Here is a 23,257-nt window from a genome sequence, read left to right as displayed (position 1 = left end):
CAGAAACTGATAGTTACCAGAGGAGCTGTTCCCAGCATTTTTCTGTGGGCAGAAATTTCTAGGTCAAAGAGAGATCTGTGTTTCACTATTTACCAGCTCAAAAGCATACAACAATCAGCTAGTTTGGAAAGATCTATCTGAAAATCAAATTTGAAGAAAAAATAATTCTGATGGATCTGATTTCTTTGTTACATTTGAAACAAACTACCCGACATGTCTTATTTGAGGTAGAAATATTATAATCTTAAAAATACTTTAAATAACATCATGAATATTTTTATTGATATATATATAAATTTAAAGTGCATAAGTTCTTTTCACAGCAATGTGCTTTTTGCTTTAAAGCTATGCATCTATTTATTACACTACCTATTTTAGAGATAAATGCTTTATTTATTGAGGACATTAAATACTGAAACAATGAAAATCTAAAGACAAATCCCTGTAAAACAAAGCAAAAATGTACTTTTGCCTTCCAAAAAAAAAACTTTTTAAAATTTGATTTAAATACAGTATTTATGTATCTGATTGTTTTCATTTTGTAATAATAAATACTAGTTTTGTCTGAATATGAAGGTGAATAAGTATAGCTGCATTATTTTATATAACAATAAGTTAATTATGTGTATGCAACCTGAATCAGTTTTGAAAAAGTTTTCATTTGCATCTTAGCACTGTGATAAAAGGATAGCAAACAATATAATATAAATGTTGTTTTTTTTAATTACCCACATCACATTTACTTTCCTGCAGAAGTACCATAAGGCTTTGTTGTAACAATGGCTGCTAACAAGTTCCAAGCTGTCAACATACTGCTGTGCAGCCCCATGACGATAAAGAAGAAAATATATTTCTCCCACAGTCTGACAGCGGCCGGAAAAACTATACAAACAGTGCTGCTCCACACTGTCAGACGGCTTTGATCATAGCTGTCAGTCATTGATCAGAAAGTCATGCCTCGTGTGTTCTTGGAACTTTGTCTACCAGGAACAACTGGATGCTCAGCTTTCCAGTCCAACTCTTATTTTGGAGACACAGGTATGTGAGCAGCAACCTGTATGGTATGCAATGTGAAATATCAGCCATTATAACACAAAAACTGCACAGCACGTTATTTTGTGAGCACCAGCAGTTACATCAGTTTCACATGCCATTTACACATGCTATGTTGCCAAAAGTATTCACTAGCCCATCCAGTTCATTGATTTCAGGTGTTCCAATAACTTCCATGGCCACAGGTGTAATAAAATCCAGCACCTGACCTTTCAGACTGCTTCTGGAAATATTTGTGAAAGAATGGCTCACTCTCAGGAAATCAGTGAATTCTAGCATATTATTGTAATCCAATGCCAATATGCATCGAGTCCTTTCATTAAATATCTTTGCTACTAAGTATTCTACAGTCAAGTGATACAGCTATTACAACAAAATGGAAGCAGTTAGGAATGGCAGCAACTCAGCCAAGAAGTGGTAGGCAACTTACAGGACAATGGAAACATCTCTGAAATCATGAATTGTGCCTTTCGATCTGGCAATTCAGTATATGGGTCAGTTTCGAGGAGAGGGGTACTTGCCTGACTGCACTGTCAAGTGTGAGAAGTTTGTTACAGAAGGGGTAATGGTGTGGGGCTGTTTCTAGGGAATTTGGCTCAACATTGTAGTTCCTATGAAAGAAACTCTTAATACAGTATTTCAACATCCCAAGACAATTTTGGACAGTTTCAGTAGTTGTGAGAAAATATGAAAAGGTCTAAGGGCTAATTGAGACAGTTTATGTAGCATCCACACATATTTTAGCATCCAACATGTACCAGCAGAATGCTGCCTTGTAATAATAAACCATAATGTATATAGTAGTATTTATTTAATCTACCATGTGTATTTCAAATAAACAAAGACATTGTGGGGTTTCTGAACTGAAAAAATAATTTATTTGCTAAAAATTCAGCCAGCCAAAACATTCAGCACATGCTACAGAGAGAGTCAGACTAAAGTTCACACATTATCTAAACTTAGTTCTTGTCCTTCTTTTTATATGCCATGTAACCATTAGATGCTAACTCATCATCATTTTATGGATGAGTTCATAAAAGTGACAAAAGGCTCCTTTACCCAAGGGTTACCTTCCTGCTTAGATCTATACGTGGTAATGGCAAAGATCAATAACTGACTGCTGACTCATCATTCACCCCTAGTCCACGCTGTCTCTGGTTAAGCTAACTGGCCCCATTTTGACCATTAAATTGTCATGTGTTATGAGTAGCACAAGGGTGCCTGGCAACAAATGTTTGGCAGGATGTTTGAAGAATGACACGTACAGTGCACGGTCTGCTGCACACTGAAAACAGTCATTACCACTGACAAGTAGCACCTATCTTCCTCATTAAAGGTTGAATCTCCGAAGTACAGTCTAAACCCTGTCAGCTTTTTATTTTTAATAAGTGTATAGTAGTGGTGTGAATATCTATCTGTCTGTCCATCTGTCGTTAAACAAAGCAAAGAATGTTAAACTCAGCCTTTCTAAGAGCTACCTGGGTCAAAATAATTACAGCCATCCCAGATGGTGTTAGTCATTCGTCATTCTAACACAGGCCCAGCTTTGCTCCTGACTACTTTTGGTTATCTTTTAAAATCTTCACATATCCTTCCAGTAAGCATAATCTACTATCAGACTGTTCTTATCATACTTCAATCTGACTTAATCTGGCTTCCTCTTTTTTCTCCAAACTCCATCATTTTATTACATTATTATCTTTTGAGAAATACATTAAATGTCGCCTATCTAGAACATGTTTCTTAGTTGAAAGTAGTTTTTCATCAAAATCTTCCAGGGGTTGCTAAAAGCATCACAAAGTTTAAGCTCACGAATGCACAATGATGGTTTGAGCTGCTGCTCATAAAAAAGGTCTGTCTGTTCAGAGGGACAATAACTCCAACCTGGAGTTTTGTTTTTTGCAGTACTTTATTATTTTGGAGCACAAAGTAATGTAAGCTTAAAAAATAAACCTGGTAAATTAGAGAAAGTCTTGTTCAAAATGATTTGCCGCAAGTTATGGCCCTAGGAAAAAACTTTTTAAACAATTACATTTTCATGTTTGCTAATACTTTTTTCCCTCAACTGTATGTCACATATATGGATGCCATACATATTTATGCTCCAGACTAAAACATTTTCATCCTTCTTTATGTGCAACCCACATTCAAAATCCCATGTATTCAGGAACCATGTCCTTGATTTTATGTAAAGAAGGTGGCATTCCCCAACACTCTGGCTGTCATATTTTCAAATCTGAAAGTTAGAACTGGGCTTTGCAAGGCAAATTTTTATTTGCTTAGAGATTCAAACAAGGCATGAAACCCATTGCTTTGCATATTATTAGTGCAGCCATTCACCAGGCCGGTGAACGTTAAATTCCTGATATTCATTGGTGCAAATGCAAACAACACTAAACATGTGGAGAAAACATTATCAGGGTACAGAAAAATGAATAAATATTTCCAGTGTATAAAGTGTCAAACATGGTGTTTTTAATCTCTCAGATGTATGTTAATCTAAGTTAAATGTGTAATGTCTGTCAGGTTTAGGGTTCAAATCTGATTTGATAAAATATTCTGATGTTTTGTTTGATCCTTGCATATTATATACAGTTAAGTGTCTGAAAAATGATTTTCAGATGTGTTACAAATTTGATTAGTATTAAAGAGACCCATTAAGGATTATTTATCTTGCACCAAATCTCCTATTTCACCAAGAACTTTGCAAAGAAATTTGCTCTCAGAGAAGTCATTTTCAAATGGCCACCTTTGTTTCTCCCCATCTATAAAGCACAGAATGGATTTGTTTGTTTGAGCCGATGCAGAAATTATGTAAGAAAAAAAAATGCATTTAGCGGGATCACAGGGTTCAGATGTCATCATTACAAAGGTACCGCAGTGGAGCAATGAAGGGTGAGGGGTCAGGTAGGCAGAAAGACAATGGCCAACAGCTGGGAATGGGGAAGATGAGGAGAAGCAAGCAGGTGGGAAACGGAGCACCACAGCAGAGGATGTTAATGTGGGAAGGAAGGCTGTTCCATCTCAACAAGTGAAAAGCATTCCTCTTGTTACTGAAGGTTATCAAGTTGCAGTGTGAAAGAAGCCCAAAGAAAGCCAGAGCAAAAAATGGAAAGACTTATACATCACGATAAATGGTACAGACTGGTAAACCTGGACAGACTACAGTCATTTCAGAAGAATTATGCTTTTATCTATGTCAGTATTTATGTGAGGCTTATCATATGCCTTATACAAAATAAATTCGCATAGAAAGACCATTTCACCGATTCCAGTATCGTTTGTACCATTACAGGAACATGCTCTGCAAACCAGCACGCTGACAATCTTATGTTGCAAGGAGATAGTGCTAACCATGAAGAAATCATGCTGCCATCTCGTAATCCAATATAAATGGAAATGCAATCAAACTTAGGCTGACTGTGCTAAAACCTGTCAAGCCCCAACATTAAAAAGTAATTTGCTGCCCCAATACGTTTCATTTTGACTGTAAATCCAGTCATGTAAGATCCAATCATAATCTAAGGCTGTTTTGTTGTGGGTCGTATACTTGAGATCATATCCAACTATTAAAGGCTCTATCTGTCACAAAAAAAATATATATATATAAAAAAACTACATAAACAGTATTCTAAGCTGTAGATTTACTTTGATCACAGCAGCCAGATAGCATTCAATGTGTTGTTATATAAACACAAAAACATCCAGTCAGCTTTCACTACCCTGAGTGAAAACTTTAAAACAACAAAACAACATGTAACATCAGTCATGAGAAAAAAATTTTTTTCCATGTGTGTATTGAGTGATTGTGTATGAACACGCCCACATACAATCATATCATGACACTGACTCACCTATGAACTAGTACCAGCAGCCTCATTAATATAAATTTAAATTTTAAAACATAAAAGTTAAATTTCACTTGTATGATATTAAAAGCAAAATTAAAATTCACTTTTAAAACATTGCTTTATTATGTTTATAAGAGGTACAAGGACTACTGTAATAAGAAGTAACTTACTTACTGTAACTATGGCTACAAATCATTTGGGATATATACTGTATACATATATATATATCTATATATATATATATATATATACATACACACACGCCCCCAAGTGTGTGGTATTCAGAGGAAAGCTGAACATTTATTGAATCCACCAAATTACTCCACAACCTATAGGGTTTAGAACTAAATCCAGTGTGAAGGTGGCTTAGCTGTTCTACCAGAGTATCACCATTTATCTGATTGAAAACCAATCCCTTATTATTTTCCAGCCAGCATGAGGTTAGTCCCCTCAAACACTTTCAATTCCTTCCTTGCGGATGGGTTTCCATATTACCCGCGGTTAATTATTCATGCACGCTCGCTTGGCGCCTCACTCGGAAAATAAAGCAAACCCTTTTGGACTCCCGATACAGAATAACACTGTGACCTCTCTGCTGAACCCAGCGGCATTGTTCGTTCGTCTCCTGCTGCTAGTAAGAAAGAAACTGGAGCCCAGGTGGAGATCATTTCCTTCATGTGTAAAACCGCATCTCTCGCACAGCACACGCCTATAAACAGCCAACAGAGTGTGCACAGAGTCTGAAGAGCTTGGTAAAGTCCCTTTTGTAATGTGCAAAATGATATCTCTGCAGTGTAACAGTCTCTATTACAGTGGGGGAAGAGATTGTCTTACCCTCCGGATTTGCTTCAAAGAACACAACAGATGAGCCCAGGCTGCTTGCTATGGACTTGTAGAGCTCATGATTATCTACAAGATGAGAATTGTAACAGCTAAACTAGAAGATAGAGGCAGGCAGTGCAGGCTGTGAAGCCTGCGTGAGGTCTGAAAACAACACAAATTTACTAAAAAATAAAGTAAAAATAAATATAATTGCTATATTTATGAGAGCATTTGTTTTTACTGCCTTGTGAGGCTTCTCTAATCCATCAAAATACATCTCTCCTCTTCTTCTGTTTTGACATCCCTATGATCTATGTAAAAAAACAAAAATACACATTCCACATTAAAACTGCTCATATTATCCTAATCCTTGAACAAGCTCTTGCACAAAATCTTTGGTCCTTTTTTGACAACTTTTCAGAAAAAAGCCAAAGCAACAATAATGATACCTTGATGCATTTCTTCTTCTCCTGCCCTGTATTATTTTATTCTTAACCCAAGTTGCATAGTTGGATAAAATAGACAAAACATAACCAACCTGCATTTACTATTAATTAGTTGTTTATTTTTGATGCATCCATTTAACAAATCTTCAAAACATATACAGTAGATATGTCCTTGACCAAAAAAACAACAGGAGTTTATGTGTTTTTTTAATTATTATTTTTGCATTATGTGCAAGCCCTTTGAAAAGTTCTGTTAGTCCGTGGGATGTGGACATTTAAAAACTTCAGGAAGCACTCTGGATTCTTGCAGAAAGTTGAGGCATGGGGGACGATCACACTGAAGAGCAAAGAGAAAATCTATTATTAAATTAAATAAAAAAAAAAAAAAACACTTCAACATTCTTTGGGCATCTTGTGAAATCATCATTGACCTTGTGAAATAGTGTGAGACATTGCATCGCACCAATGGAGAATGTAAAAGTGATAATAAGAAGATATATCCTTTAATAAGAAAGAAAAATGGGAAATAAAACAGAAAAACCACTTCAGCACACTTTCTGACGCAGAAAGAAGGAGAATTGAATGAAACAGTCAAAAGTCACAACGTTTGTATGTAATTATTGTCTTAAAAAAAGCTATTAATTTACCTGCCAGTGTAAACACAGAAACATCAATCACGCGCCCGGGGCGGCTGGTAGTACTGCTGCGTGGGCCTCGAGCGTCTCGGCTGTCCATCACCCCCACGGCGAAACTCCAGTGAACTGTCATAGTAACCGTCATCTTCCTCCTGAAGATGCAGATTTGACATAATTGTGATATGTCACTGCTTGTAATCAGACTAGACTGCATAAATATTTCATCAGCTTTCTGCACATCACAGAAATACGATTTGATTACTGTTTTTAAAAACAGTGCTAGCTCGGACGCTTATACTGAGGATAAACTAATAATAAAAGTATACCGGTTACCATCATGTCATCAGGAACAGATCTGATGTTATGCAGGAGGACCTCTTCACAGTTTCCATAATCACTAAACACGACCACCGCTGTCAAGCCAGAAGGATGCACAGCGTCTATCCTGGCATGGTAATACTTGCAGGCACAATGAAAGAAAAACAAATGAAACCAAATTTGAATAGAAAAAAAAACAACTTCCATATGCAAAACATTTGCACCATTTACTTAATGACAATCAAATAAAAAAAAAAACAATGAAGGATTCTAAAGATTATTTTTGGTATCAAACAAACTAAAGAGAAAAGAAAGATAGCTTCAACATCTTTTAGGTCAGTTAAAGCATGCCATACCTTGTTGTCTTCCCAGTACAGAGCCAGGCATGCGTCTCCAGGTTTCCATGCATGTTCAGTGATGTAACCTTTTTCTGTTCCTCTAGGTCCCTGACCTCGGCCTTGCCCTGTCCTCCTTTTAGATCCCTGGTTGTTATGAGCGTTCCTCTTGGGCTGCTGCTCTCTGTTTTGAGGACAGGGTGAGTTTATTGGCTTGATGGGCCCAGTCCTTTTATGTTCCAACTCTCCATTTTGGAAGTGCGAAGGATCCCCCGTTACAGTTCGGGAGCCCTGTGATAATCCCACTTCCTGTGAAGTTCCTGAGTTTCCTCCTCTTGGGTTAAAGTTCAACGACCCACCGTCCCTCTGTCTGTCAAAGTGGTCAGAGTTTGGCCGCTCGGCTCTAATCTTCCTCCTGTTGTTGCCGGCTTCCTCATTTCTTTCTGAGCGTTTATAATTTCCTCTTCCATCTACTTCCCCTCCTGCAGGATTATTGGGTTTAGAGGTGGGCACATTTTCTTTTACCCCTCGCCTGTGAGGCGGTCCAGACATACTACTGCCGTTCCCATTTCGAGACTGTAGGTGGTAAGCCCCGCTAAATTCAGTCTGCTGCTGAAATTCTTTTAAATGTGTGAGAGGAGACATAATGGTGGCAGGAACATTCTGTTCATCTCTAATTTCTCTCCTGTCGTTCTGCGCTCGGTCGGATGTGCTCCGGGGCCATTTCTCCTGGCCCCTCCACTGCTGGGCAGGAGCCGACATTTGGGGTGTTCCCGAGTTTGAGGCTGCCTCCTGCCCAGGTTTGGGGAAATCTGTGTCCTTATGAAAGCGGGGTGGCCTGTCGTTCCTCTGTTGCCTGTGGTCACTGTGTGAGAATTTGGTCTGGGATGCATCTTTGGCATGATAGTTTGAGTTGGAAAAACTAGTTTTGTTCTCATACTGCCGCTGTGTTATCTGATTCTTTGGCTCTGAAAACAAACCAAGTAAATAATCATTGCATAAAAATATTTACAACTCAAGGAATGCTGACAATTCTCTTCTGCTCCAGATTTTTAGGCATTTAAATTCATGAGTGAACTTGTTAGTGAGGAGGGGGCATTTTTTTTAAACTTGTGGTTAGTGTTGAATGAGAAAACCAGTCACCCACCATCAATGGAGAAAGCTCCCATCTTGGACTCGAGAAAGTCAAATAGGGTGCTTGGTCCAGAAGGTCTTCCCCCTGCTCCGTCCTCCTCGTCTTCATTTCTCGACCTGCCTCTCCCCCTTCCTCTGGCTGCAAACACGATCATACAGCAAAAGTTAAAATTAGTTTGATCATATAATTTGAATCTGTTATACTTTAATATTACAGGTGCACTGAATGCAGTTTTCTGACTGATCGCCGATTCCTGATCTTTAAGAAGTCTGACCTGTCGATTCCGATTTTGGCCGATACCATTTTTTTTGTCTGAAATGTCGCTAAATATAGCAAGAAAGTCGCTGAGTTGGCAACAGTGGGATGACTATTAACTGCAACGTGCAGACATGACCTGGTGGGCCGGTCTATCCGTCTAACCTTTCTCATGAGAGAGCAAAGGAGGACAGTGGTTGATTTTAAGACCTTTGTTGTGGTAGATAAGTTCGAGAGATAAGATCGGCTTCACATGCAAGTATCGGCCAATCACGGGTCTCCAAGAATTAAGGAAATTGGCGCCGATAAATCAGCTGGCCGATAAATCAGCTGGCCGATAAATCGGTGCACCCCTATTTTATATGTTAACTTTGATAAATATGTCAGCTACTAAACCACATCTTCCACAAAAGGAAATGGGAGTAAAACAAAAGACCAATGTTTTTGATTTAATACATCTTATGGTCCTACACAATCATGGGGGAGACTGCTGCCCTGACAGTCACAGACAAAGTCAACAAGGAGGCTGAAAAACAAAAATCATTGCTAAAGAAGCTGGTTAAACACATCATATTCAACTATCTTAGTGCAAAATTGAGTGGAAGGAAAATGCTCAACACAAAAATATATGTCACATTACAGTAAAAGCTTGTGCACACTTCCTAATGACCTGGAATGCTTTTCATTTTCATTTCTTCCATCTGTCACAGACTTGCACTGACAGCAATGACTGTCAGTGCTTTGATTTTTAACTTTTTTACCGTTATTATCGTGACTGATATGATACATTCCAGCCCTACTCATACTGAATACCACTGACTAATATCTGGATTAATGACCGTGTTATAACTGTGCTTTAATAGTTAGCAGACTGTACAGACACAAAACTCTGAAAATCTATGGAGTACAGTCAAGATGAAGAGGAAGAACACAAGAACCCAGAAGGCAGGAGAGCTGAAGCAACCTGAGCTTCCTTCAACACTTTAGCAGAACCACAAATTGATCACTTTCATGCCACTCAGGAAAGATGCAGTAATTCATGCAAAAGGAGCTCCAACCAAGTATTGAGTGCATCTACTGTACTTACCTTTCAGTAAGCCAACAACTCTGCATTTAAAATCCAGTTTTCATTGGTGCTCTGTAATATTCACATTTTTTGAGAAACTACATTTTTGCCTTTCAATAGCTCCAAGCCATAATTATCAAAGCTAACTGAAATAAATGCCTAAAATACATCATTCTGTGTAATTTAATTGGGGAAACATGTTTTTACCCACATAATGTTTAAGACAATGTTCATTCATTTATCTAGGAGTTTTGGAAAGGGTAACAGGTGTGTATATTTATGCAGGTCTGTGAATATGTATGGTTTGTGTTCATTATAAGACTTTGCCCATCCTGACCAGGCATGATAGCTTTGATCAGAGAGAAAATCCCTCTGGACTGATTATGATTTATGTATGAAGTAACAACAATAAAGTTTTTATAAGAAGCTTAGGATGATTAAACAAGTTTCACGTTGCTGCAGGACGATTTTTAGCGCGGAGAAACATACATAAAATAACCGAGGTAAAACAATATCCAACTGAAACCTTATCGTGTGCTTGGGGGGGGAAAGTCAGCATTACAGCAGTTCTTGATAAATGAACTAAAACCTGCAGCACAGCCATCGTGGACCGTTAATTAGGCTTCTGGTGATTTTCAGCGCATTTCAGGGACCGCCACGTTGCTACCCAACCTTTTCCTAACCTCTGCCAACTTTGTAGATCCAAGAAGCACTGCAGGGCATGGAATGTTATCTGTGTTCCAGTGTGTGTGGGTGTGTGGGTGTGTGTGTGTGTTTGAGTGTGTGTGTTTATGAACCTCTAAGTTGTGGCTTGTTAGGCTCAGGGACCACTGAGCCAGGTCTGCCACCGGAAGATCCGGTCAGTAGGCTGTTTAGTGCTACTTCAAGGTTGTTATTGTTATCCATCAGAGCTTGTCGGGCAGCCTCCCTATTAAAGCCCATCTCCATGATGTCTCTCAGAGCCCGTTCATCCACCTAGACACCATACGTAATGAGAGGAAGAATACATATGAACTGGATATACTGCATGGACAACTCACAAATGTACAAACCTACATTTGCATAAAGCTAAAATACTAGAATAAAAGGACAAAAACAGATGGTTCAGGTTTTGTATGGCTGTGGATTTAAGTTTCAAACCAACCATCTTTAACATACTTTGAAGCCCAGCTTAATCACATCCTATTCAATTCTACTTTCTGTCGAAGCCAAAGCTGTGTAACTAGAAAACACTAGAACAAGAAAGAAACCAAGATAAATTGACCGCCACTTGAGTTCATTTACCTTCAGTTCATTTACATTTTTTCAATATCCTAATCAATGTCTTATCTAGCCTCTGGACCATAAAATAGAAGCTCAGTCAAAATCAAAGAGTGAAAAAAGAAGCACAAACCAAGTTCCAGTGGAAAAAAAACAAAACAATTTGAAACAATCAATGCACATTAACAGACATAGGGTTGTTTTTCAGGACCATTTTTACATAAGTCCAAATTATATTTATCTTCCCACCAGCTCTCTATAGTTTCCATCTTGTCTGCTTTCTGTTCTTTCCGGCTTGTCTTCTCGCCTCCTTTGCTGGTGAGAGTCTCTGTTTCGAGAGAAGGATGCTGCATTGGATAAATTACTGCCCGCATTTCCTCCACCACCAAATGTGCGAGTGCCCTGAGGAGAGGAAAAAAAGAAGAAGAAAAAACACATTAGGGACAATGGAGTCGCAGAAAACCAATCAAAACATAAAGCTTTGTAACTGACGGTGAAATTATGACTTTTAATTCAAAGAGTCGAAGGAACAATTCAAGTTAACCTGAATGTCAATAAGTCCCATGTACTTTAAATGTAGAACCAATTTAATAGCTTGCACTAAAATTGCAATCAATATGCGATACGGTGTGATTTGCCAGCATGTGAAAAACAATAGTAGAAAAAGCCTATGTTTAACAATGGAAGACAAATGGAAAGGTGTTAATTAGTCAAACAAGAACATAATTACAACTTTATGTTTTAGATAACTAGAATGCAGAGTAACACTGGTTACATACAAAATTTATGGTGGGGTTACTCACTTCTTTAGTCTTCGAAACTTCAGCTATAGCTGCCGTCCGCTGCTTTTCGAACTCGTCGTTCTCGTCTGTGCTTTTGATCACATTTTGAGTCTGCAGGGTTTTCCTCTGATCTAGTTCCCTGCTGTCTACGTCATCCTTTCTTCCACACTTCTGTAAGAAGGTTAAAAACACATGATCCACATTTTAAAGCGAAATAGATTAAGGAAATAGACACTTAAATTGCAAATGTGTTTCCATATGCAAGTGCCAACATGAAAAAAAATACTTTAGGACAAAAAGGAAACTACTTGGGGGAAAAAAAAATCTAATTTAATGCATTATTACTTCCAAAATGAGATCCAAGCAATCAGATTCACAATACTTATGCTGGTGAGGATGTAGCAATAAAGATTGTATTAATTTCTAAATAGTAATAATAATGTTAGGTGTAAGTTTTAAATTAAAACAACCTAATCTTCCCTTGTAATGCATAGTTCCTCAATAAAGTATCATTCCACTTAAGCATTTTAACATTTTGTACATTTCAAGTGGCGCTTCTATGAATTTCAGCAGCAATTCAAGGCTAGAGATGCAGCTATGACCACAGCTTTTATATATACACTTCTATACCAAAGCTGATTTCTTTAAAATCAGCGAGGGGCTTTAAAGATTTAAAAAGACACAACTGTTCCAAGAGATCAGAGAACTTTACTGCACATTCGTTAAGACATGGGTTTGCCAGTGTCTATCTTCTTCATACAACACTTAAGAAATTAACAGCAAATGTTGACCAAATAAAATAAAAGAGCATAAAACCAAAAATTCATGTAGGCCTCGTTCTCTACATAAAGGTGTAGACAGGAAAGAATAATAAGACGCTGTAGTACAAGGTGAGCTTTTGAACATGTTTGGCTAAACGTCTTTGTTTTTTGTTCTGGATCATGGGACGCCCAAAAGAAACTGGTTGATTGATAGAAGTGCTCTGACAGGTGTGTGAATGTTAAGAAGTTTGTCCAGCTAGGTATGATGGGTTTACCCCATTTAAAGCTTTAAAAAGTTAATAAAATGTCCAAATCGGTCTAAAAGCAAAACAGGAAGCTATTGGCGAGATGACAAGTCTGGAGTTGATTATGATTGTGTATTTTTGTGCCCATTAAGAGACATGCTGCTTCTCTCTGAAAACTATGCAGAGAGAATTAACCTAGACCAAGATAAAGAATATACATTAGTCTAAACGAGACATAAGAGGACATGAATATTTTTTGCTCAAGGCTTTAAGATGAATATATGGTTTCACCTTGGCAATGGTTCTTGGCAGGCAAAAAGCTGATTTTAAAACTGCATTTATCTGCTTCTGTAACGTCAAGGGGCTGACAAAAACCGAATCCAGATTCCAGGCAGCAGGTCAACAACTAGGAGTCACAATCAATTTTGGCAGTAAGGTTGCTCTGAAAACTAAATTTGCCGACGTGTCTCCGCGGACTTTTTAAATTTTAAGCACAATTATTCCAAACAGATTCAACAATTTTGTTGTTTATATCAGGGCAAAACCAGTTTTCAAGGTATGATTAAAAAAAGATGAGGTGTTGTCATTAGCAATGTCCCTCACCTGACCAAATGGCACGAAAGGTGGAGGTCCACCTTCTGCTCCAATGTTACTCCTGCTGTGTTTGGCCAGACTCTGCAGGTTGAAGGAGAAAACAAACTCATCTCAAAATGCGAAAGACAAGCACAACTCCAAAAACATCGACAGAACAGACACACGGTAGCAACTACACAGTTAAAATAATTCAAAATATAATGATGGCTTTAGTGTTTAAACACAAAGCTGAGTTTTGGTTGACCCTCACCCTTTGTAGCTCCCATTTCTCTACCATATGATCCACTTCTCCCCCAAGAACGTGAAAGTTTGAGTCATCGAGCAGCAAAATACCATTTTTAACTTGGATTGAACCGATAAGCTTCACCTTGGTCCCAGGAGGTGTATTCAAACTGAAAGACATACAAACAAAAGACAAGAAAATTTGAATAAAAGTAAATGAATAAATAAAAATAAACAGCTATGAATAATTATTACGCCCACAGCTCAGATTTCAAGGGTTTAGCACATTTTAACTGTATCTACCAGCTCTAACACCCTATTGCCTTATCACTCTGTAAATGACATGGAGCAGTGCCAGCAGATGGGTGGCAAAGCTAAGAGAGACTATTAATAATCCCAGCTGCTCACCCATCCTCATGGTAAATTAAAAGCGCCTCTATCTCATCAGGCCTGATAAGGCCTCTGCCTCTCTCATTAGGAAAGCACAGGGACTTGGAGGGATTTCCAGCTACTGATGCTGGAAGCCAAAGTAACAATTAGGGATTTCACTCCAGACCTGTGGGATAGATGGTGTTCTCATGACACCGGCATTGTAGAAATGAGGTGCAGCGTATCCCTAATTCAATCACAAACACACTATTCAACCTCAATAGTTGCTTCTTACTGTTTAATTGTGCTCCCTTTATATCACTGTCTTACATAGTGAACAGCTCGGTAATCCATCTCATCCTTCTTTTCCATCCACTTAAGGCCTCCCTCACACTAAAGCGAACACTTTCATCAGAAACATTAAGCGCTGCTGTCGGATGCCCGCGTGTGTGGGGGTGTGTGTGTGTGTGTGTGTGTGGCGCTCATAAAGAGGGGATTTGTTCTGTTCTCTCCTCTCTTCCCATCAGGAAGTCACGGACTACATTCTGGCCACTCCACCTGTACAGACTGGCTAGTCACCATGGCAGCAATCACCAAGGCCACCGTTGCTTGGATGGAGATGTAATTAAGGCTGCGAGTTGTTAAATCAGCTGCTGCCACATGGAAATTGCAGATAAAAGAGAAATTCAGGCACACGGCGGGGTGAAAGTGTTGACAAGGGGGTGAAAGAGGAGTGTGTGCAGAGAGGCCTTACACATTAGCTAAGAATATGAGGAGGTAGCTAAATGAGCACCTTTCAACATCAATTTTGCAAGAAGAAATCAAATTCATCTTTTTTTAACAGTTCATTGTTATTTTATCATTTAGTTTTATTGAGAAAAAGAGAAAGTACACATGAATTCACAAGGATACTTCAGCTTTCATGTAGACTCTGTGACGCAAGCTCATTTTATCTTGCGAAAGAAAAATACAAACTATCGACCCACATATTGTTATAAATCAAACCTTAGAAATAAAACATAAAACATAAACACACTTAAATCTAATTTCTATGGCAATGGTTACTTTTCCTACAGAAATATTAATAGATGTAGACTTTTCAAACAAATACACTAAACTGCACCTGCTCTTTTGTACAAAAAAAAAAAAACCTACCTGATTTTGGACAGATGTTTAAACTCCAGTCCAACACAGGTGGTGTGCCCATCTGTCATTTGGAGACGCAGCATTCTCGGTGCTCCCTGGGACTCTTCATGGTCTTTGGGAGACGAGATGTTTCTCACTTTCTGCACCTGGAGGACACATGGACCCTCCAACTGTCCATTTGCAAAAAGACAAACTAAATTAGATTGAGAGGAAAATGGGCAGGCGGTGCAAGCAAAAGCTCCAGCAGTTGCAGTGCAAGATGCACTGAGAATAAATTACGTTTTTTGAAGCATGACATGGGTAAATATTTCAGTTTAAGAGGCTAATGACAGCACAGGTTTGTTTATTCCCCAAACTGCTCCACCGCTTACATTTGGATTTAGTCAGCATTTTGTATTTGGAGAGAAGAAGAGCTAAGCACACAAAAGAATGTTTGTTTTAATAGCTGGAACATTTTCTCTGCAGTTACTCAGATTCAGCATCACAAGCAAAACAAAAAGAAAAAAAGGGATTTGTATTTGCCAGTCTGTTAGCACCATCTAGTGGAAGTTCTGAGAACTGCATTATGGATGAGTATAAAGCATTGATTTTCTTCTAAAACCCCAAAAATTGGTTATATTGCATAATTTTTCCTTGAAGAGAAAACAGATCCATGCATTGTTATAAAAAAGTATTTGTTTCCTTACATATTTCTGCTTATGACTTTTGTCACACTTGGATGCTTCAGATCAAATGCATTTTAATTTCAGACAAAGATAACCTCAGTAAGCAGGGAAAAAATCTGTTTTCTTATTATTTTCAGGAAAAATAGCTACTCAAAACTAACATGTTTTGAGTAGCTAGGGATAGTTTAAATAATTATCCCTAAAACTAGAAATTGGTTGAGCCATCCTTGACAAAAACTGCCATCAATGTGCAATGAACATCAGTGAGCATTACACAGTCTCTGTGGAATATACTAGCCCACTCTTTTTTTCCAGAATTGTTTAAGGTCAGATGTACTGGAGGCTTCTCCAGCATGGTCTTTTTATGGTCATTCCACAGCATCTCAATCAGATTTCCATCTGGAAATCTTCCATGTTCCATCTAGGACACACCAACACCTTCATTTTATTTTGCTGAGCCTTTTAGAGGTGTACTTGCAGGTGTGCTCTGAATCATTTGTTCTGCTGCATAACCCAAGAGTTCTCTGAGCTTAAGGTCACAAACTGAAGGCCGGACATTCTTCTTCAGGATTTTCTGGTACAGAGAAGAACTTATACCTCCATTAATTACAGAAAGTCATCCTTGTCCTGAAGCAACCCCAAACCACACTACCACCCCCATGTGTGAAATTCTATGTGATGCATTTTTTTTCTTCCTGAATGCTGTGGTAGTTTTGTATAAAAAGTAAAACTTTTTTTTACTTCAATTCACAGAACATTTTTCCTAAAGTTATATTAAGACATAGTATGGCAAATGTGAAATGGACCTTTGTCTTGTTTTTGGCCAAAAGTGTTTTTATCTCACACTTTTTCTTGTTGTATCACGAACACTGACCATAAGTTAGGCAAATAAGACCCAACACTGCTTTAGATGTTCTGTGTTGTTTGTGGCTACCTGGATAAGTTGTTCACGTTCTCTTAGAAGAACTTTGGTAGATCGACCAATCCTGAGAAGGTTCACAATATTTCCACATTTTCTCCAATTATGAAAAATAAACTGTCCTTCGCTAGAGTCCCAAAGCATTAGGAATAATGTCTGTAGTCCTTTACAGACAGATAGATGGCAGTGACTTTGTTTCTACTTTGTTCTTCAATTTCTTTTAATAAGGCTGTGACATGTGTCTGTAAAAGTCGTTGACCCAACCTTGTCAGGCAGGTTCTATTATAAAGATTAATTGGTTTACAATAATCAGGCCTGGGTGTGGTGGAGAAACTGAACTCAACCTTCCATAAAATTGTGGTGAACAATGGGGATGGTTAGTTTTCACATAGGGTGAGAATAGGCTTTTTGATGAGTTATAACTTACTCAGTTATAAGTTCAGTTATTATAAGTGAACTCATCATTTAAAAATACAATTTGCTTATACTCATGTTTCATTCGTCCCATGCTAACATTTGTTTCACAACATGAAAAATTTATTTGTGACAAAAAAAATTTAACAAACGAGTTTTATAAGGTCACAAAACCTTTTTAAACCCACTTTGTAGACATGAATTCCGCTTACCTTTTCAGTTCTTCCACTATTTATATCAGATGGAAGAACCTTTTTCCCAATAGGCCTAAGATCACTCTGTAAAGGACATACTGCATCATTAGAAAGAAACAACACATATCACAGCAGTCATAAATGACAAGAAATGAAAATGACATTATGAAATACTGCTAAAAAATTATATTACAATTCACATTTTGATGAGCATCTATAAACAGAACACTCAATTCATCCACCGAGTTGCACAGCAGAACACAAAAGCATTAATGTGGCAACAAATAATATGGTTAAGAGAAGGACAATTAGATTACTAATAACATTTTCAAATATTTAACCAATCACACCACACTAAATCTCTCATCAGGTTTGTCTATATTTAAATACAAATCTCCAATGAATTAAATGAGAAGCAAATATACTTTCATCTTATATTTGGTGCAAAATACATTTTGTCTTTTCATATCTGGGGTCAATAAATGTGTCAATACGGCAAATAAAACCCAGGTTTTTACTGGCTTTGTGACTATTTTAAAGTATTCCCTCGATATAGAAATAAAAACTAAGGGCTTTACTTCAAAAACGATCCTTTCTAATTCTCCAATTTTTTTTCCTCCATCATACTTTTATTTAAAAACCAACAATAACCTTACTCTTTTATATTAAGAATATTAGATTTATTTTAAGTTTCTTTGAACTTTAACATGTTTTATGAGTCTACTATCTCTATCTTAAAGTAAGAAAGGCTGGATGAACCTGCTGTGCGGCGATGTGTGCAAGTGCTGCTTTAGATCTTTTGGCAGCACTCCAGGCTGAACCGTAAAGGTCAGAGCTTTCGCAGTGGAGGCGAACATTCTGTGCTCATCTGAAACTACAGGTAAGATGAATTGCCTTTTTGTCCTTCTGAAGACACAGAGGGGAACGCTCCCCAGTCTGAGTATGTTAATGATTTTTCTAATACATTCAAATATCTTTTAAGTAATTGAGCCATCTGAATACAATGTGCTTTATGAAAATACACATCGAAATGAGAAATCATACCGGCTGCATCACTGTAATTACACACATCATGAAAATGAGACGATCACTGACATGTCCTAAAAAAATGATACATTGCTAATCTCACTTCCACTTACTGACAGAGGGAGAAAACTGAGAAGTTGATCAAAGAGAAATGAGGTGAAGAGAAAGTGTTACTCTACATGCAGGAAAATTACAGCCAATGCAATTTTCTTCCCCAATAATAAGTACCAGATTGACATTAAGATTGTAGTCATATGCCATAAGGACTGAAATGCCATTTAAAATTGTGCTAACAGCTTTGTTGTTTTTTTTAAAAATTAGTTTTCTAAATGTAAGTCAGACCTTTAGAACTTCTAGTACCCAAAGCAGTAAAAAAATTGAATATTAGATCATATCTGCAATTTCCCTGGGAACTAAAAAATAGAGCTGTCGGATTGCAAAAATGATCATTTAAAACTTAGAAAATTAAAACTCACATCAAGAGCAATGCGAATAAGGTCACTCGGTGTAACTTTCTCTGCAGATCCTTTCAGTTCCGCTATGCCTTCATCACTGAGGTACCTGGTTGATACACATTGTGGAGAAAAAAGATGATGAAGGTGAAAAGGAAGGAACAAACATGGATTTGTAAACATTTAAAAAGGTTAACTTTTTCAAAAGGTATAAATTGCTTTACTATTACAAATGTTACATAAAAACAGTTTGAGAAAATAATTACCAGCTTTTTAAAAAAAACCCTGATGATGCATTGTTCAAGCAACAAACAATTATATCACATAATTTTATTTGTTAAGGGTAGATCAGTATAATAAGTCCCCAAAAAATCTTCTGTCCATCTACTGGGAAAAACCATTTAGTTAAACCACTGTATTTGAGACCAAACCCAATAAGAATTAGATAATAAAAATAAACTGTTCAATTCCATTTTAAATGATGTTCAGAGATTTTATAAGAGAGAAAAAAACTCTCTTACGTAGAGCCTGGAGAGTAGGACATGAACATGCACTGCTGGACTAAATATGCTTTGTCTTCTTTATTCATGCACTTCAACTTTAGTAAATTAGTGAATGGAGCAATGTAAATAAACCCGTGAAACAAATTGTCTATTCTATAGACAAGTACTGACAGAAACGCAATAATAGCATTGTTTTGACCTCTCGCGATGGATGATTTCTTAAATGCTGTTGTTTAAATAGAGTGAAGTGTTTTACACAGAGAAAATGATGTGGAAAATATGAAGGGGCAAAAAATGAATCATGTTATATATCGTTTTGACTTTTGCAATCACTCAGTGGCTAAATAATTGTAGAAATGGCATCAAAAATCAACAGGAAAACATTTCCCTATTAAGATAAACAACACAATGCTGTTTTTCTGAAACTCACCTCCCGCCCCCACCTAAAAGACTGAAAAACATACTAAAAATACTAAAATGTGGGTTGCTGGTTATCTGTTTTGTTTAATATGTTTCAAATCTTAACATTTAAGGGGATTAAAGCGAGTAGTGATCTATTCAAAACCAAATTTTTCCCTCAAGACTGCTCTAGTTCAAATATACAGAAGCATGTGATTACTGACACACTTTATTACCCAGTAAACGTAAAAATGACATCTTATGTCTGATGGCGTGTTGTATGGAACTGCAGTACAGAGTGGATTCTACAGACTGTGCAAAACACAGCACTGCTAATGTCTGTATATTATACATTTAAGTGTAGTTCAAGAATCTCATTTAGAGGTCTGTCTTCTCATATCAATAACCGTATCAACAATACTGTTCACTGACGACGAGAAGAAGCATATGTTTGTCTTTAATGCTAAGTATGCGCTAGCTACCAGAAGCGTCTTTTGCTATTCTGAAGCAGACAACAAAAAATAAGTTATTGAAAGTATAATTTTATTCTTCCGAGCACCATATTCTCTGGTTTGTGTGTGTAAGTCTGGCTGCCGTCGGACTCTTACAACACTCTTATAGGAAATCAGCAGACTATTGATTTTATCCAGCAGCCTATCTGACATCTCAGCATAACTGCTGCTAGCAGCAACATAAGCTAACATGCTACCTACCAGCCTTCTTTGACCAGAGATTCTGTCAGATCGGTCATTTTTATCCAAATTGCAGGTGTCTAATAAAGACAACAGTAGCTTTAATGAGTGACCAAGTAACAAACAATTATCTGGTACTGTGTTACATAATATTTTCTTTCAAACAAAGCTCGTTAATGTGAGCACTAAATGACCCAGTCGTGAATACGTCACCGACTGAGACGCGTAGTAGTACGAGTACGGAGTGCCGAGAGGATCACAAAAGAGATTTCGCTTTTTCTTTTCTTTTTTTCATTTTACAAACGGAACTGTTTATAAGTACGTTCTTCTTTTATGGATATTATGAATAAGAAACAAGAACACTGATGGAGTTGCATCAAAAAGAATAATTTATGCCCAAAAACATTCACTGTTTTGGAAATCATACTGACTTGCTGTAATAACAGTGTTTTCTTATGCTGTATTTTTGCCCTAACTGTGCAGTTCTTCTTACTTCTGTTTTTCTATTATATGTCTTTGTATAAATCTAGAAGTCTTGATATCGATTTATACATGCTGCCACGTTGCTGCTTGTAGACCTGAATTTTACCAGGTGATTTCTAATTTCTATTCTATTCTATTCTATTCTATTCTATTCTATTCTATTCTATTCTATTCTATTCTATTTACATTACAGAATGGTTATGATCAATTTATACAAAACCAATATAACAACTGACCTTTCTTTTAACCTGTTACCATGATCTGCAATCAAACGTTTATCTTTACAAACCTGTTTAAACCTAGAATGGCTGTGGAGTCATAACTATTTCATATTTTCAAAGAAACATTTTGCTTTATTAAAGTCATTGTAACTTTTATCATTATTATTGCAAGCCTTGCTTTGAGTAAGATAAGTGATATTGAGTATTAGTATATTTTTTCACTGAAACCTGTCAAGTATTAAAGACAAAAAATTAAATTTGTAATAGATGAATGTTATATAAACACATCTGGTTGTTTATACAAATGTATCTGATTTTTTATATTGTCAATTGGAAAATCAGAATGGCAGCCTCTGACTTAAGAATCACAGCAAAATAGAGCAAAGACACACAAAATATGTAAAGGAAAAATCAAACTAATGCTTCAATATAAACAAAGAAAGAAGGACAATATAAACATTTACTGAATAGAAATATCTACAAAAAGCATCAGTAAACAATACTGGATCCCCGGATTTCAGAGTTCTGAAAGGTCACTGCATTTGTGCACCAATGGCAAAATGAAATCAACACCCTTTGGCATGAATAAATGACCGTTATGTTTTGCTTCAGGCAGGCTAACATTTTTAACTATAATGTTCAACTAGAATCATGTCATCTATTGAAGAAAGCTTTTTTTTTTTCTAATTTATGTATATGATATGTCTGTACTTCTGTTATGGAAACAAAAACCTCAAAAGAAAAAACTGCCTGCAATCCAGAATCAGAGAGGATTTCGATTCAGGCATAATGGAAATGCTTAATCCAAAGCATCAAGCTGTATATTTTCAAAAGGCACTATTAAACTAACAAACATGATTAATCAGAATGCATGCTCAAATTAATGAAGATAACCACCTTCAAGCAGGAATCATACATTTTAAAAATTATTCCACATTTTTGCATAAAGAAATTAAATGTTAAAAGTTTTCTTTAGCTGTTAGAAGAGTATGGAGTATGCCCAACTTCTGTCATGGTTTAATCCAGCTGCAAACGAAAACTAAAAATCATGCTCTGGTTATGTAATGTACAGCTAAAAACAGACGATGGCAGCATAGGCCCACTAAATGAAAACTTGTTTTCCATTCTGATTCCCCCAGCGATAACATTTGAGCACAATGACAATAAAGCTTATGGCGAGCATTCCTTTTTTAGGTAAGAGTCTTTATGCTTAATTTTGAAAGATTGTTTTTAAAACTCAAGGAAAAATTACTATTTCACACAAACCAAACAGTATTTACCATTGTTTCATAGCATTCTCCAATATCAACCTCGAGACTTTTTAAATGTTTTCCATTATGACAAAGCGTCTTACATTGTGGGGGGTGGGAGGGTTGTAGTTTGTTTTTTGGTTTCTTGAAAATAGTAAAAATATTTAAAATATTTTTTATATCATGTTGACCACAAAATAAAAAAATAAAAGAAAATAAAGCCCACCTAATTTAAAAAAAAAAAAAAATAGGAAAAGCAAATTAAAAGATGGATCTGAAATCTATTTGGAATGTTTTCTCAAATAGCCTTAATCAATGTCATTACCATGCCAGAAACTTTGAAATTCAAATTCTTTGACTCTTAAAGTGTTTGTGTATATCACCCTGTGGCAACCAATTAGAATGGCTCGATCAGTGTCAAAGAAAATTAAGGCTCAGGTTTGCCCAGACGAAGAGCGTTAACATATTGGTGGAAGTCCTTTGGATGGCCTTCATGTTATTTAAAATCTTTGAAGATAACAAGGCTTTGAGAAGCTTAATCCAAGGAGCTTCAAATCTGATGTCATGGCTGAAGGTTTCATTCATTTGAGTTAGACTTAGAGCTGATCCTTGTACAAAGGGGTGACATTAGTATTCAGAATTCATGTGCTAAATTCATTTTCTGAAAATCTTGCTGATGCTTGGACAAATACCTTTCATTTATTCATGAGTGAGAATTTTGTTTGAGCCTTTTCCCTTTTTACA

General features: G+C 36.8%; 1 protein-coding gene across 1 annotated transcript; it reads right to left on the bottom strand.

Moving 5' to 3' along the window:
• Positions 1–6,265: 6,265 nt before the first annotated feature.
• Positions 6,266–20,785, bottom strand: tdrd3 (tudor domain containing 3). The gene is made up of 14 exons (XM_028015725.1): positions 20,581–20,785; positions 18,990–19,074; positions 17,506–17,571; positions 15,305–15,465; positions 13,809–13,950; positions 13,568–13,639; positions 11,980–12,129; positions 11,426–11,578; positions 10,714–10,891; positions 8,608–8,733; positions 7,482–8,428; positions 7,141–7,266; positions 6,820–6,959; positions 6,266–6,509 (listed from the first exon to the last, which is right to left on the bottom strand). The coding sequence occupies exons 1-13, from the start codon at positions 20,616–20,618 to the stop codon at positions 6,843–6,845; spliced, it is 2,361 nt and encodes a 786-aa protein (XP_027871526.1). The 5' UTR covers positions 20,619–20,785; the 3' UTR covers positions 6,266–6,509; positions 6,820–6,842.
• Between the last annotated feature and the right edge of the window lie 2,472 nt (positions 20,786–23,257).

The sequence above is a fragment of the Xiphophorus couchianus genome, chromosome 4, assembly GCF_001444195.1.
Source record: "Xiphophorus couchianus chromosome 4, X_couchianus-1.0, whole genome shotgun sequence".
NCBI lineage: Eukaryota > Metazoa > Chordata > Actinopteri > Cyprinodontiformes > Poeciliidae > Xiphophorus > Xiphophorus couchianus.
The sequence above is the reverse complement of the archived record's forward strand: the minus strand, read 5'-3'. Positions and strand labels throughout refer to the sequence as shown.

What these genes read in the sequence shown, in the direction of transcription:
- tdrd3 (XM_028015725.1), bottom strand. Translation starts at nt 20,618, where the DNA reads ATGACCGATCTGACAGAATCTCTGGTCAAAGAAGGCTG. An exon ending in AAACATCTGTCCAAAATCAG is followed by an intron (nt 13,951 to 15,304) that starts GTAGGTTTTTTT and finishes TATGTCTTTCAG; the next exon opens with TTTGAATACACCTCCTGGGA. An exon ending in CTTTCGTGCCATTTGGTCAG is followed by an intron (nt 12,130 to 13,567) that starts GTGAGGGACATT and finishes ACCTTCTTACAG; the next exon opens with AAGTGTGGAAGAAAGGATGA.